This window comes from Protopterus annectens, chromosome 5.part0 (assembly GCF_019279795.1).
Source record: "Protopterus annectens isolate FY-2018-M chromosome 5.part0, PAN1.0, whole genome shotgun sequence".
Taxonomy (NCBI): Eukaryota; Metazoa; Chordata; order Ceratodontiformes; family Protopteridae; genus Protopterus; species Protopterus annectens.
In genome coordinates, this window is record NC_056735.1 from 36307263 (window position 1) to 36324762 (window position 17500).

The 17500-nt window shown below is 40.7% G+C and overlaps 1 protein-coding gene across 2 annotated transcripts in view; it reads right to left on the reverse strand.

Moving 5' to 3' along the window:
• Nucleotides 1-17500, reverse strand: part of CHD1L (chromodomain helicase DNA binding protein 1 like) — a 1563352-nt gene that overhangs the window by 1091080 nt on the left and 454772 nt on the right. For both annotated transcript variants that reach the window (XM_044072085.1, XM_044072086.1), the window contains exons 9-10: nt 9594-9689; nt 9399-9495 (exon numbers count right to left, since the gene is read on the reverse strand). In XM_044072085.1, coding sequence (XP_043928020.1) covers nt 9399-9495; nt 9594-9689 — 193 coding nt within the window. The remainder of the gene's footprint in view (nt 1-9398; nt 9496-9593; nt 9690-17500) is intronic.

Genomic DNA, 17500 nt, shown 5'->3' on the forward strand with positions numbered 1-17500 from the left:
AAAGACCTAATCATTATGGAGATCACTCATCTTCCATGGGCCAAGGTCAGGCATCTGTGCACAGTAAAGTAACAGTACGTGCACAGGACATAAAATGTGAAGGGAATATCTGGAGATCTATACAGGAGTCATATAGAATGAACTGATGACATAAGAAGAAAATGAAAGTAGTACTGGAACTGAATTCATCCTCATGTCTTGGCTAGCACCTTTAAGGGGTGGACCCTGTATTTTCAAAATGTTACCAAGACAACACTGATGCATAGACTATATTTTATACATCACAGAGAACAGCTGGTTGAGAATAAAGAAGACTGGGTTCACTTGTCTCAGAATATAGGTTCATACTAGGCTGTCTGCCCTAGGGCATTTATAAGCCTAGCTAGAGTGTGTTTGGCTTTCGCCACCCATTTTAAATTAATTTTGCTATGCCCTTTTTCGAGGTTAGTATACTGTGCCTCTGTCTAACAGTGACACAGAAGTGATACCCGGGGTAAAACTATGATCCCCCATCCACTCATTAAGATTTCTCTTGAAAAGAGTCAATGAGGGACTCTGCCTAACCTGGACTGGGATTTTATTCCAGAGTGAAGGGAGCCTCTGGGTTATGAATCTGTCCCTCCAGCATGTCCTATTTATTTCAGTGCTGAGGTTCAAGTCTCTCGAGCGCGTAGTTCGATGGGATTTGGATTTTCTGAGGTGCAGCATGTCCATCAATTCCGGGTTGGACATGGCTTTATATGTCAGGCACAGATCGCCTCTGAACAGGCGGTATGCCACTGAGTAGAGCTGGAGTTTTTTTAACCGGGCAGCATATGGCATCTGTTTGAGCCCTTTGATTCTCTTGGTGAGTTACTTTTGGGATCTTTCCAGTTGCTGCAGGTGTCTGGTAAGGTACATTCCAAAAGGGGCATTCTACTCAATTATGGGGCTGATGAGGGATGAGTAAAGAGGCACGATGACCTCCCCTGATCTAGATGTGAATCCCTTCATGATTAGGTGGGCTATATAAAATGTTTTTCTAACCACTTTGGCCACGTGGTTGTCAAATGAGAGATTGCTATCAACGTGGGTCCCCAGGTCCCTAATTACTTCTTCCGTACTTAATGGATTACCACCTATGTGGTAATTTATGGGCATTTTGTTTTTGCCAAAGGGGATGCCTATACACTTTTTGGTGTTTAGCTTGAGGTCATGGCTCTGGCACCAGTTGTCTGTTTCTATGAGGCCCTTTTGGAGGATGCTTGTGTCGGCTGGAGAGTCGATTATGGCACTCAGTTTGCAGTCATCTGCGAACTTGGTCAGCCATAGTCCTTCTGTGTTGGCCTGTACCTCTGAGAAATATATACCGAACAAGAGAGGTCCCAGGACTGTGCCTTGTGGGACGCCACTTGTAACTGGTTTGGAGTCTGACATGGCTCCAGCAATTCTAACCATGTGGGTTCTGTCCTTGAGCCAGTTTGCAACCCATCTAGTGACATAGGGGTTTATATTTAAGCTGGTGAGCTTATCTATAATGCCTGAGTGGGGTATTGTATCGAAGGCTTTTGCGAGGTCCAGGTAGGCTGTGTGGACCACCTTCCCCTCGTCAATGGCCTTGGTGACTGTTTCAAAGAAATTGACCAGGTTTAAGAGGCAGGATCTGCCCTTAACAAAGCCGAACTGGGTAGGATCCAGTGTCTGTAGGTCCCCAATATCTTTATTTATAAGGTCCATGATGATCCTTTCCATAGCTTTGCAGACCAAGCTAGTCAGGCTTATGGGGCGATAGTTTCCAGGATCTGTTGAGGCACCACCTTTGTGGAGAGGGACCACCATTGCTGTATGCCACTCTTTGGGTACATATCCTGTAGTAAGGCTGAGACTGAACAGTAGTTTTATGTTTGGGTTTAGCTCTTCTTGGAGTTCATGTAGGACGCAGCCCGAGACACCGTCTGGTCCCACTGATGCTGTGTTTTTTGCTTTGGAGAGGGCGGCTCTTACCTGAGCATCTGAGATGTCTGAGGGGCAGCACTCTGCTGGGATAGATATTTGTCCTTTTGGTGGGGGGGGGGGGGAGAAGTTTGCGCTGAACCTGTCAGCTAGGATGTTGGCAATGTTTGTGGGTTTGGTGTATTTTTTGTCATTTTGGACTAATTCTGAGCATATCTGGGAATTACCACCCAGGTTCCTAACATAACTAAAGAAAGCCTTGTGATTATCCTTAGTGCCCTGTGCAATTTTTCTCTCGAAGCTGGCCTTAGACGATTTTACGAGTGCCCGTAGTTTTTTGCTAGAACTGATCAGAGATGCCTTCCCTTTTTGGGATTTTGCTCCATCATGTAGTAGCTTCCTCCTTCTATTGTATAGTTTGTTTATGGCTGGGGTCCACCAGACAGGACGCCTGCCTTTGGAGGATTGGGTCTTTGTTGTATTTGGGATTGCATGATCCATGCACTCCTGAAGGTGTTCATAGAATGCGTTTAATAAAGGATTCTGCGGTCTGGGCCGTATTTTCCACAGGCCCGGGGGCTTTAAGGATTCCACCTCGGTTTTGAGGAGTGTGAAATTTGCTTTAGAGAAGTTTTTCACTGTGGTTTTCTGGGCAGGGGGTGGGGTCAGGATGTGAATATCCAGTGAGATTAGTTTATGGTCTGATCTTACCAGTGAAGGATACACTTCTGGTCTGGAGCAGAGAGTCCCCATGTTAGTGATGATCAGGTCTAGTATGTTTTCCCCTCTTGTGGGAGTGGTAACAAGTTGTTCCATAGCATTTGAGTTTATAAATTCTAGGAACCTTTGAGTTAGGGTGTTGGAGCTAGAGTAATGCTCCCAGTCTATGTTTGGGTAGTTGAAGTCACCCAATATAATGGTGTTTGGAGAGACCTTCATATTTTCCAGTGTTCTCAGGAAGGCCGAGTGGAGTTCCTGGGTTTGGGAGGGTGGTCTGTAGCAGGCTATAAACTGGAAGGCAGTTTTACCCACTGTTAGTTGCACATGGATAGTCTCTGATGCTTCGTGCTGTGCCACCAACCTGGAGGTGTGGGTATCTTTGACGAATATTGATACTCCCCCTCCTTTTGTGGTTCAGTCCAAGTTTTGGGGCCGAAAAGCATGGTATGAGGTATAACGTGGTAGTGCTGGGGTGCTCTCAGGAGCCTTGAACCAGGTTTCTGTTACTGCACAAATATCGAAGTTCTCCATGCTAAGGAGAGTTTCGAGTACGTGCATCTTGAGGTTTAGACTTCTGGCATTGAGTAGCACTACTCAGTTTCATATCCCTTGTGATACCTATGGAGGTGGGTTTGTCTTTTGAGCCTTGCCTAAAAAAGGCACTATGGGGGTAGCAAGAGCCTTTGCCAATATCTGAAAGCCCAGGGGTGATAGGTGCAAGTCGTCCCTAGCGAAGCATCGTGGCTTGTCGAGCATGTCATCCCAGGCTGACAGGCATTGGATCCCCTTTGAATGACACGAATACTTAAGCCAATTGTTGAAATTGATCATCTTGTCTTCATATTGTGGCATCATTCTTGGTGAGAGTAAGATGCTACTCAAGGTCAGGGTCATACCGGCCTGGGCTACATGCTCAGAGAGCTCCTCTATGTCTCTTTTCATGTAGTCCAGAAAGGTACATCTCAGGTCATTCACACCAGCATGGACAATGACTGAGTCATATTTGTACTTGCCTTGGAGTGACCTGAGTACTTGTGTTATGTGGCGGATCCTAGCGCCCGACAGGCAGCTCACCATGACCCTCTCCTTGTTCAGCCTGGTGAGCGGGACATCAGTGTGCCTGACTATAGAGTCACCTATTACAAGTGTATCAGGTGTGTTGTTTAGCCTTAAGGGCTGTGACTGTTTGGCACACTGGCTTTGTGAGCTATGTGTTGCACGTGTTTTGTTTTGGGGTAGCGGTTGCTTGGGTGTCTGCTTTGGAGGTCTCTGCTGCTTAGGCAGATTTTTATTTAGAGCCTCCGAGTATGTTTTTGTGTGTTTATGTGTTTGGTTTGCTGTCGTGGTAGGTCTATGTGAGACTGGAATTGTAGTGAGTGTGGTTTCCTTCTCCTCCTGACTGGTTACATCAGTACTGAGTTGAGAGAGCTTAGCCTCCAGTTTGGCTATATGGTTGCATCTCTCACATGGTGGAATTTGTTGGGAGGAGGAGAGGGTTGTCTGTGTACATGAGGCAGTTGTAACATTGCCTCAAGATTCCCAGATTCACCAGCTGGACCCGAGAGGAGATTGACAACTGACCTTTGGACATGCTAGAATAGTATTGGGAATTCCTTTATAATTGAAAAAAAGGGCCAATGGGGAACAAGGTACTCAAGGGGAATTTGTGAGGGTGTAGTGCATTTAATATTTTAGTGCTGACTTAAATAATTGCTTTAGTGAGCAAGTGCCAGGTAACTTAAATGCAATGTGCTACAGGTAACTTAAATGCAAAAACGACAAACAGTAACTTTCATTCAAGTGAAACAAGGAAATAAGTACAGTAAGCAATGCAGATATCACTAGGGATCCACAGAAGCGCTGAAAAGCCGCATTTTAGGTGGAATTAGCATTTCAGGGAAATAACATGCAAACAAACAACAAGCAACAAAGCTAGATTCAGCAGGCCTGGATCTAGTCTATGCTACAGCAAACAAGGTGTACCAATTTCAGTAAGAAACAGTTCAAATATGCAGGCACTATAAGCCTTTAACCAGAAATTCCCAGCTCAGAAGGGCAGAGTCCAGCCTCTCCTCCCACAAGAGTGCAGACCACGAACCTTCTTAATGTAAAATAACTGGCCTGAAGCACAAGTGCTTAAACCAGAACTAATAAACTTTTAGAATAACAGACATTGAGCCCTCAGTCAGCAGTTCCCAACTTAGAAGGATGTAAGCTACCTGTCTTGCCACCACAGTGCAGGCCACAAACCCTCCTAATGCAAACCAACTGGTCTGAAGCCCAAGTGCTTAATCCAAAAGACTTAGAATGATAGCTACACTTTAATCAAGTTACTACCAAGCAGTAATAAATACAGTTGAATACTTTAAAGAATACCTGGATTAGTAGTCAAGTTATAGAAACAAAGCTAGATTCAGCAGGCCTGGATCTAGTCTATGCTACAGCAAACAAGGTGTACCAATTTCAGTAAGAAGCAGTTCAAATATAAAAGTGCTTACTCATGGTGTATGCACTGGTGCCAGGACTGGAAAAAAAGGCAGAACAAATTATTCAGGACATGGAAATATCCCTCCCACTGGGTAATGTCAGGCTTGGAGGAGGGTCACCCTCCCCATGATAGAAGGAAGTAGTAGTCCACAAAAAGAGACAGGTCAAGCAAATCACATTGAAACAACAGCGAGGTCTGAGGATAAGGAAGAACTGATATAGCGGATATCATGCAAAATGTCCCAAATATCCAGACAGAGGATATGCAGCAAGAGTAAGACAGCAATTAAAGGTAAGAAAAATACTTGCACAAGAAAACTGTTAAAAGTGAAAGACAACATTTAAGATCTTTAATTCATCAGATCAAAGAAAAACATTACGAACTGGGCTGACTGGAAAAAAATGACAGTGGAAATGAAAAAAATAAAAAAAAAACAAAACATAGTGTTTTTGAAAGGTATAAAAAGAAACAGACATGGAAAAGAAAAAAAAAAGATCTGAACTTGTGTAATATTTATACAGAGAAAGCCAAACTACTCAATACAAAAATGCAGCTCCAAACATTTTTGAAAAGAAATACCGGCAAATACACCAGGATATGGCAAATTTCATAATACAAAAAATAACACCACGAAGAGCAAATGTAAATAAGATGAGGGTAGTAGAAACTAAACAGAAATTTAACTGACAAACCATCTGTGAAGTAATAGGTTTAGTGTGAAAACTATCACAGGCAGTGTTGCAACATGATGGACCGGGGGGGGGGGGGGGTCCTCAGATACAGGAACAGCGTGCAGAGTGGAATGCATTTCAAGAGGGTATTTCACAGTGTGATACTCTGGAGCCTCCTGTAAAAGACTTGCATCAAAGAGCAGTTGCAAAGTAAAGAAAGGAACATGAAATGGTGACAGCTACAGTAACCTAATAACGGATAAAATGTAGAGCAACAAAGGAAAGGAACAAGTAAAAGTCACCCTGCAAGCCATGCATAGAGAAAACTGTAAAGCAATTAAACAAAAAAGTATTCATATTAGAAGAATACAGAAAAAGGAAAAGATAATCACAAATACTAGAAAGACAGACATGATAAAAGCAATGCACAGTATCAAACTGGATCAAGATTTATCATACGCTACTGCCAATGAAACACTTAGAAGATGTGCCGATAAATATAAAGGAAAAGTACAAAATAAGCAATTTATGGATGATCCAAAAAGACTGTATTTAGGACTGAGAAACAAAGCAAAAGTTATAGAACCACCACCAAAGAAAAAAAAAAGAAGAAGAAATAGTTACATTTTGGAGAAGTATTTATAAAGAAGCTGTTGAACATAAAGAAGATGAAGAGACAGAAGACTTAAAAGCAACAGTAAGGAGCTCTAATGTAGAGGATATGAAATGGGATGAGGTAACACCCAGATACATTAAGTCAAAATTAAGAAAAGCTCCTTAATGGAAATCCCCAGGCCCAGATGCAGTACCTAACATCTGGCTAAAGGTATTAACCTATTTATAACTTAGCCCTGAGTAAAACTTACTTATATGCACATTGTGAACAGACACCAACTTGCTTAACAAAAGGAAAAACGTTACTCCTCCTCCTCAACAGTGAACCTGCAAACCATCTAAGAACTGTAGAGCAGTAGCCTCCCTTCAAACAATATATAAATTATATACTAGAACCAAAGCACACAGTTTACAGCCATCTAGAAAACTACCATGACAACAGGCGGTTGGGGATTGGCATGATGGTTAAAGTTTTTACTGCATAAACACAAGTTACTCGGGTTTGTTTAGCTCGGTACAGGGTTTGATTCTCACCTTGGATGGTTGACTTGGCTTAAAAAGGCCCTCTGGGGTCATTAGCCTAGTAATAACCTATGAACCTATAAAACAACAAAAGTAATAACAGAAAGTCATACGGAACAAAGGATTATCTACTAGTAAATAAAACTAAAATGGAGAGCTATAAAAAGAGGGAACTATCTAAGTATGGCATGGACAGATTACAAAAAAAAAAAACACACATTCAAAAGCATACCACCTTCGTGGATAATATAATTCTTAATACCACCTTCGTGGATAATATAATTCTTAATACCACCTTCGTGGATAATATAATTCTTAATACCACCTTCGTGGATAATATAATTCTTAATACCACCTTCGTGGATAATATAATTCTTAATACCACCTTCGTGGATAATATAATTCTTAATACCACCTTCGTGGATAATATAATTCTTAATACCACCTTCGTGGATAATATAATTCTTAATACCACCTTCGTGGATAATATAATTCTTAATACCACCTTCGTGGATAATATAATTCTTAATACCACCTTCGTGGATAATATAATTCTTAATACCACCTTCGTGGATAATATAATTCTTAATACCACCTTCGTGGATAATATAATTCTTAATACCACCTTCGTGGATAATATAATTCTTAATACCACCTTCGTGGATAATATAATTCTTAATACCACCTTCGTGGATAATATAATTCTTAATACCACCTTCGTGGATAATATAATTCTTAATACCACCTTCGTGGATAATATAATTCTTAATACCACCTTCGTGGATAATATAATTCTTAATACCACCTTCGTGGATAATATAATTCTTAATACCACCTTCGTGGATAATATAATTCTTAATACCACCTTCGTGGATAATATAATTCTTAATACCACCTTCGTGGATAATATAATTCTTAATACCACCTTCGTGGATAATATAATTCTTAATACCACCTTCGTGGATAATATAATTCTTAATACCACCTTCGTGGATAATATAATTCTTAATACCACCTTCGTGGATAATGTAATTCTTAATACCACCTTCGTGGATAATGTAATTCTTAATACCACCTTCGTGGATAATATAATTCTTAATACCACCTTCGTGGATAATGTAATTCTTAATACCACCTTCGTGGATAATGTAATTCTTAATACCACCTTCGTGGATAATATAATTCTTAATACCACCTTCGTGGATAATATAATTCTTAATACCACCTTCGTGGATAATGTAATTCTTAATACCACCTTCGTGGATAATATAATTCTTAATACCACCTTCGTGGATAATGTAATTCTTAATACCACCTTCGTGGATAATATAATTCTTAATACCACCTTCGTGGATAATGTAATTCTTAATACCACCTTCGTGGATAATGTAATTCTTACAGACAAATCGATTATATTGCAGAGACTATGAAACAAGGAAAACCACTTTGGAGTTAAGCCATCACAAAGGGCAAATTACTATTCCAGGGATAAAAATTCAAAGGCGAATATTCCAGGGTGATTCTTTGTCACTGATCCTGCTTTGTTTTGCCCTAAATCCATTAAGCTGTTAACCTAATAGGTTAGGCTATGGTTCCAGCTTAACTCCTAGAAACCATTCTTGTTTAAAGACATCTCATCTATTTTTGTAGATGATTTAGAACTGTATAGCTCACCAGGTGAGAATCTGAAAGCACAACTACAAATGGATAAAACTTTCTTAGATATAAGAATAACATTTTGTCTTTGATAAATGTGCAAAAGAATCATTTCTAAAAGTAAAGCTGCAAAACCAGGAACATAAACCTGGAACAGGAATATGACATGAAGGAACTTGAGCAGGAAGGAATATATAAATGTTTGTGAATAAATGTAGGGCAGGCAATAAAACATGATCACTTGAAAACAGAGCTCAGTAAAGAATACTTTGTAAGACTAAAGCCAATATTGAAAACTGCCTTCAAGATACAAATTAGTTTACTCTTCCTGTTCTAACTTACAGCTTTGGTGTGACTGACTGGCCTCAGAAAGTATTGAATCAGATGGACAAGAAAAATGCTTTATCAAGTGGTATATAAAAGCAGTGCAAACCAGGATCATTTATCCTTTCATCGGAGGTCTGCAATTGTGGGATTGCATGCACATTTGGTGCCCTCATCAGATCCAAAATCTGCTCAAGAAAAAGGCTGCATGCATCCTGCAGAAAAAACACAGAGGAGGCAGAAGAAAACACGTTAAGCAGTCATAAGCATTATTTAGACAAAGCACAGAGAGAGATACTGAAAAAAGAGGCTTGAAAGCTGCAGTCACTTCAGATTAGTTATGCAGAAACAGATTAAAAGAATCATCTGGACAATACAAATGAGCCAAACATTTCTTCGGATGAATTTCTTGACCATATGAGACTCTGGTGCCTACTGCCATTTTATTTGTTCTAAATCATATTGTATACCTGGCATGTAAAAATGCTAATAATTTATCCAGCAGATGAAGTTTCCCACTAGCTTCTACAAGGTGTTCTCCAATCTCAAAGGGCTCAGGTTCCACACCTAGCAGAAAAAAGATGTTACACTTTACAAATGAATACAGACCACAAAGACCATAATTCATACATCTTCACACAATTAAAGGAAATTAAGTTTCCTACCATCAAACAGATATGGATGATTCACACATTTTCGGAGCTGAATTAAAACATTCAACAAACTGGCCTTCTTTCCTGATTCAACTGATTCAAATGCACCTGTAGGGTAGTAAAATACATCAATTGTGTTTCTGTGATAAGCATTATTTCAAGTTACATATAGAAATAATGTCATAAACAGTTACTAGTAACTACCTGACAATTAATCTAACAAGTAAACAGTAAATGCAACACTTCTACTTAACATAAACATAAAGAATATATTTTAAAAGGAAAAACAGGTTATTGCAAATTGAAATACATTTTTAAAGTCAACACTGACTTGCTTAATAATTTCAATGCACTTATTTTACTTCCCTCTTCAGTACAAAGAAAAATCAATAAAAACTGCAAGATATTAGAGAAGCTGAGGATCAGGAAGTCTGACCAAATAAAGATGAGACACTGGAAGGGAAGAAATCCTCCTTTGTCTTCTTTTACAGCTGATTAAGCAGGATGAATGCCCATTTATAAGCATGACTCAAAAAACACATATGAAAATATTTAAATACTAAAAAATTAAAGTTTACTTATAAAAAGTACACCTGTGTGACTACAGTCACCATCAGAGTAGACCACTGCAGCAATCAGACAATTCATAATATCTTATAGTTTTATTTATTAATTATTTTGTTGATCGTGTTAGTCCCAATAGGCTAGCAGCCTCTTTTCAGGGGAGACATACGGTGGTATATATACTACATGGGGAAATTTGGCGAGGACATCAGGAAAAGTACAGTTGCGTGCAATCTTACCATTAAAGTCAAAGTCCTTCTCTTCACTGTTGCAGTATTTTTTACAATAGGGATTCCCTGCCAAGGGCAGCCTGATGTGATGTCCAGCCAGTACACCAAAGCTTTTTGGTGGTAAAAGGTATGCCGTATGTCACACATATGCTCCCCGTGCACAGCATAGGACATAAAGGTGATGTATGGATGTATCATCCTCAGAAATGAAAAGCCCCAGTAGGAACAATAGTCCAAGGATAACATAAGGTAACAAGCGCATCCAGAATATAAGGAGAGAGCGAATACTGCAACAATGAAAAGGACATCTACTGTTATGGTAAGATTTTACACGACTGTTCTATGTACTTTGATATCACTACTGCAGTATTCTTTACAATACGGAGAGCACAATAGCTCAGGAAGAAGATTGGGAGGAGGAAGGGCCAGCAGAGCCCTCTAGGAAGCCATGGAGAATGGCCCTGGCAAAACCAGCTCTGGCCCTAGAAATCATATCCAACGTATAGTGTTTAATAAAGGTATGCAGAGTAGTCCAGGTTGCTGCCTCAAGAATAGAATTAGTATCCAGACTCCTGAAAAAGCACTGGAAGAAGCCACAGACCTAGTGAAATTGGGTTCCTATTATATAATCGAAGACGCAATCCTTCAAATGCGTCTTGATTGAACTTAAAGGCACGAAACGGCAAAATAGCAAAACGGGGAAACAAATTGCTTGGCCGCCTCTGTTACTTTGCCATTTTTGCCACAGTAGTGTGATGCTGGAGTTGGTATATTTAAGTAGGAGGGGTGTGGGGATGAAGCCCTCCACTTTATGTAATGTTTTGAAGTTTTTATTTTTATTTTTTTGTGGAACAGCTATTATTTTGCCTGGGGAAAAAAATTGTTGTTCCGAGTATTCAAGACTGTAAGCTTTTGGTTACACGGGGGTCAATAAATCAGCATTCACTTTTTTAAGCATGCGCTGATTAAATATAGACCCATAAAATGAGCCTTAAAAGAAGAAGGAAGGCTCTTCTCATGAAAGGAATAGAAAAAGGAAATGGATTTAGCAATCCAAGAAGAAATGGTTTACTTGGAAACAGCCAAACCTAAAAAGAAACAAAAAGCTGTTCAGATTTACAAAAAGCTTTAGTCTTACCCAAACAATATACGAGTTGTCTATGCAAATATCCAAGGTGTGCAAAACCTTCTCACTAGCAGACTGCAGAGAAGGGAAAAATGGGTAAATGAATACACTGATTAAGAGACAACACATTAACCACCTTGGGCATAAAAGGATTAGTACAAAGGAAGACCCCGTCCGTACGGAAAACTAAAAAAAGAGGAATGGCCATAAGGGCTTGGAGCTCAGACACCCATCTGGCAGAAGTAAGGGCCAAAAAAAGAATAGTCTTCCAAGAATGATGCTGCAATGAAGCTGAAGCTGCAGGCTCAAAAGGAGTTAATTTTTCCAAAACAAAATTAAGGTCCCAAGAAGGAGGGACAGGCTTCCTGGGAGGACTAATGTGAAGAATGCCTTTAAGGAGCTGTTTTGCCTAAATTCTACAGGTTAAATTGGGAGTCAAAGGCAGACAAGCAGCAATAACTGAAAGGTGGGCCTTAACAGGAGAATATGCCAACCCAGCATTGACCAATTCACACTAATAACAGAGAACCAAAGGAACATCCACATTAACAGTATCCAGATTACAAGAAAGACACCAAACAGAAAACCTCTTCCATTTGGATAAGTACAATTTCCTAGTAGTGGGTTTCCTGGCCTCCCGTGGGACTCAAAGGACATCCTCAGAAAAAAGGTGTCTGTACAGAATCAAAACACTATCGTCCACAATGTCAGTTTAAGAGTGGATAGGTGAGGTTCAATGAAAGATATCTTGTCTTTTGTGAGAAGGTCCAGCCTGCAAGGTAACCTGTGATGGTTGCACTTGGCAAGATGCAGAAGATGAGGAAACCAAAGCTGTCTGTGCCAAAAGGGAGTCACAAGCAAGATTTTTGGAGCATCCTGTTTTATCTTGAACATGACCTTTGGAATGAGAGGAAGGGGATGGAAGGCACAAAGAAACACCCCCTTCCAAAAAAAGATAGGCGTCCAGCCTCTGGTGCAACATAGAGGAAGTTGTCTGCTCAGTAGATCTTCTAGAGGAGCACACCCCCCAGGTGGACAATGTCCAGAAACACATCCCTGTGAAGCATTGTGCTGTGGATCTGCTCAGTGAGTCTGCCACTATGTTTTGAACTGAGGGAATATAGACTACTTGAAGGGTCACCTGATATTGACTAGCTAGAGCTCAGACCTGAACAGATAGACTGCACAGGAGATAAGACCTTGCCCCCCCCCCTTGCTCGTTAATATACCACATCTGTAGCATTGTCTGTGAAAATCCTGAGGGGCCCTGGAAGGAAAAGAGAATGAAAGGCCTGAACAGCCAGAAGACGAGATCTCATCTCTTTGACGTTCATGTGGTCCTTCTTTTGACAAAGAGACCAAAGGCCCTGCACTTTCAGAGGAGAGAAGGATACCCCCATCCCTCATCTGAAGTACATGTGAAGAGTTCCTGAGAGGGGGCTGGAGGATGAATGATGAATCCACCACTGAAGTTCCCAGTTTGAGGCATGGAAAAAGAGAAACTAAAAACTTGGGCTGAGAATGTGAAGCCAGACTGACTTCAGAAACCACTGGAGCTTTCTCATGTGCAGCTTGGCTAGAGGAAGCATAGGAATGGTGGAAGCCATGAAACCCAGGGCCCTTAGAAACTCCCGGTCTGAAAATGATGCTGGAGGAAGAAGGGATTGAAAGAAGGCAATCAGAATGAAAGCCTTGACAGGAGGCAGGGATGTCAGCAATGGAAATGTCGGAATAAGGGATTAAAAGAAGGCAATCAGTGTGAAAGCCCTGACAGGAGGCAGGGACATTAGCAATGGAAACGTCTGGCGTCTGCATCCTAGGAAAACATGATCCTGAGAAGGAGACAGGAAAGACTTTTGAAAATTTACAGTAAACCCCAGGCTTTGGAGAAGGCAAATTACAAACTGAAGATGCTGAAGTAACATCTCTGGAGAAGAAGCCTGAATGAGCAGGTCATCTAGGTAAAGAAAAATCTGTATTCCCCTCATTCTGCAAAAAGCAATCACAGAAGTGAGGCATTTGGTAAAGACCCTTGCAGTAGTAGAGAGGCCAAAGGGTACAGCAGAGAACTGAAAATGCCAGGAAGCAACATAGAAATGTAAAAATCTCCTTTAAAGAGAATGGATAGGGATTTGAAGATGAGCATTCCTGAGACCCACGAATACCAGAAAAGTCTGAGGAAGTGGAAGAAAAAATAGGGTTTAAACGGATAGCATCTCAAAGGATGGAACCTTCAAAAAAGTGTTCAGCTGAGAAAGATCTAGAATGGGTCTCCAGATTCCTTCTTTCATGGGAACCAAAAACATTCCTGAGTAAAACTCCCCCCCCCCCCCCCTCTGAGGAGCTGGAACCTCTTGAATAGTTCCCTGAGCCAACAGGCCCCGAACCACCTCTGGAAAAAAAAAGGAATTGGGTCCTAATGAGGCTGAGGAATGCCCAAGAAGGGGGGGGGGGATTTCCAGACCATGAAGTACCCCTGGCAAATAACAGAAAGGACCCAGGAGTCTTGGGTGATCTGTAACCAAACAGGAAGGGGCAGGGAAAGACAAAGAGAAAGAGGAATGTGACTGAAGAGGAAGACAAGGGTAGTCATACAACACCTGGTTTTGTCAGGAGAAGGAGGCTTCTGAGCAGAAGTTGTTTGAGTAGGCTTAACAGGGGGAGCCCTTCTGCCACCCTTCTTACCTTTAGGAGGAGGGTAAGACTGTCTATGGACAAAGGCAGGCTTGTTAGGATAATTCCTTTGAGCATTTCTTGAGATTTAGGAACAGGTGAAACAAAAATATGTTTCAGCCCCTGTAAAGCTTTACCCTTTTCCTGGAGGGACTTAACTCAGCAACAACAGCACCAAACAAATGTTTATTGTCCAGAAGAACATCCATCAACTTAGCTTTGATGTCATCAGGCAAAGGCTGAAGTCAGAGTCAGGAATACCTTCTCAACATAGAGCCAAAAGCATCAGCCCTAGAAGAGGTCTGCATCATAGCCACATTTAATGGAATGGTGAGCCGCCTGAGATGAAGTCCCCGATAAAGAAAGAGCAGAAGACTTCCCTTCAGAATCAGAAAAATCAGAAATAACCTGACATGCTTGACAGAGAAGAACCAAAATATATCTGGTTATATTGGTCTGATAATTCACAGCCTTAAGCTAGAGTACCAGAAGTATTAACTTTTTTACCCAACCTCTCCATAGTCCTGTTGTTTTTGTCAGAGGGAAGCAACTCAGTAGAAGGTAAAAGGTGTGATGGCTTGTCAGAAGCAACTGACACCACAAAGGGATCAGCACAGGGACACTTATAAAGAAACTTACAGTCATCAGGCACCTTAATCAGTTGTTTTTTTTTTTTTTTTTTTGGAGCAGGGGGGATGAAGTCAGGAGGCTGAGAAGCAGTAGAAAAGGCATCCAACAAAGCAGCAAGGACAGGAGGTACAGCAGAAGGCCTAGGAGACTCCATTTGCAGGAGTTCATAGTACGTTTTCTGAACATCAGACACCCGAGCATAGTTCCACTTGAAAAATTCCATCATTTTGAAAATGTTATCATCAAAAGAAATCCCCTCAAAAGGAGTGACAGGACTAAGACTCCTCTTCTTCAGAACCATAATCTAAGGGGAGAAGGAATCTGGGAAGATGAAGTTAGAGACTCCTTATCAGAATCTACATCCTCATCCAAGGAATCTTGCTCCTGAGACCTCTTAAGAGGAGTAAAAGCCCAAGGTGGAGCAGTTACAGAAACTCCCTGAGGGGGCTTCAGAGCCACAAGAGCATTAAACAGACACTGGGTAAAGTTTTGCCATTCACTATGAGGGTCTTTAGGGACAGTAGAAATATGCCTCGTTCACTGCTTCTTTTTTAAGGGGATGTCAGCCTTATAGATTTTAGGAGGCTCAGACCCCTGATGACACTCTAGTAGTCAGAATTTCTTCCCTCACTAGAATTTGAGGAACACTTCTGGCCCATCAAAGATAATCAGCTGTGGTTCATTCCCCGTATGTCTGAAGCGGACATCTGCAAGGCCTCCAAGAACATGTGAGAAGGCGAATCCATGCCTGCTTCCGAAGCGGTCATGGCAGAGGAATCTGACAAGAATACTTCACTAGCCTCCAGAGACATGTCCGGCGGGGGCAGCACAGCAGAAGAATCAGACCTAGCTTTCTTAGCCTTCTTCTTCATACATGGTTAACCCTCGGGTTGGGAAGCTCCTTCCATAGAGTCTTTTGCAAGAAGCTTAAGATGATGGTTCTCTAAATGAACAGCTAGGGAAGAAAGCCAACTGTGCAACATCTTAGGTACAAAAGCCTGACAAATAGCCTGAGATGTATGGTCATATGAAGCCCCTAAGCAAAATAAACACTGCTCATGGAGGTCTTTATGGGGAATCTGTCTAACACAGTGCATTTCTATTTTCTTGATGACATGAAACTAACACCCCAACAAAGTCAATAAACAAAAGACTAAGAAGTAAAAACAAAATGGAGCACTTATCTGGAATGGCTAGGTTACCAGCAGATGAACAAGCATTCAGAATGACTATCGAAGATGGCGTTCGGATTGGTGGCAAAGAAAGTCTGAGGATAGTATGTCCGTATGTCAGCTTTATGCATTATGACACGCATGAGGAGCATACATGTGACTTATGGCATATCCTTTACAAAAGGTTTGGTATACTGGCCAGACACTGGGTTTCCTTTGGCAGGGAATCCCTATTGTAAAGAATGCTGCAACAGTGATAGGGGAGGACATCTTCCCTAACTTGTTAGAAGAGTGCATGTTCCATTCCTAGTGCAGTGGTGGCTTGGAGAACAGCACTTGAGGAAATTCAATAAGGCGGATAGCATAGAGGCGAATGCTGGTGTAGTGTCTGAAGCTCTACAAGATTCTGAGGAGCTGTTTCAGCAGAATGTGTTTGTTTCACTGGAAGCAAACATTAAAAACAATGATGGATTTGTTATTATATCCCTTCAGTTGCTGCAGAGCAAACCAGAGAATGGAAAAGATGTTTCACAGGGTGACATTATGGGCAAAATTCGACTGGGGAAATCGAAAGCTACTTTGAAAGAAGACCGCAGACAAATAAATCATATGCCAAGACTGTTAAAGAAACTATAGGGGTAAGTGATGAGAGACAAATTTAGGAAAGGAAATGTCAACAATCAAAGGAAATTTATAGTGATAATTCAGAAGAAATGGACAGGTATGACATTTGGGATAATTTAATGGTCCTATTGGGACTGAAGGCTCAGGAGGTAAGAGCTTTTATTCTTACTCATAAAGAGATATTTTGTGATGTTATTTTTGAGACCGGTTCTGTTCTGGCAAGTTTCTTGGGGAAGTATGAGAAGAAAAAGAACTGCAATCTATGGAATTCTTGTGTGGTTAAAGCATTTTACAGAAACAAAAAAAAAAAGAAAATACCTATTCAATTTTGAACTGAAGCTGAAAAACAGATTCAAGCAAACGCTGTAAAGAAGTTATGGACATTAGCAAAGTCTATGATAACAGAGGATTAATGACTGGGAGATGGGGCTGTCATATTGTACTGAATAGGGAGAAATAAAAAGTTGTTTATATCCCTACTAGGACGTATGTAGAGGGTAATAGAGATGTTGTAAAATACTGGGGACATGTTTTTTTCTGTGGAAAAATGATAATTTCATAAGTAACTTTGATAAGAAAAATGTTATATTTGTGCGTAAACAAGTCATGATGCAAAGAAGTATGAAATTAAATGTTACATATGTAACAAAATTGGGCATTTTTGATGACTGCAATCTACAAAAAAAGAATGAAGAAGAAAACAAAAGTGAAGACAGTATGCACACAGAAAAAACAGTCCCAATAAAAGATAAAGGAGGAAGTAGAGAAGCACGATCATGGTAGAAATAAAGATCAGGATAAAGAACAAAATGAAACAGAAGATAATAAAGAAGGTTCCGAAATGCGTTATGAAGAAGATATGGTTTGGAAAATGGTGAGAGGGTAAACGAATTCTACCGG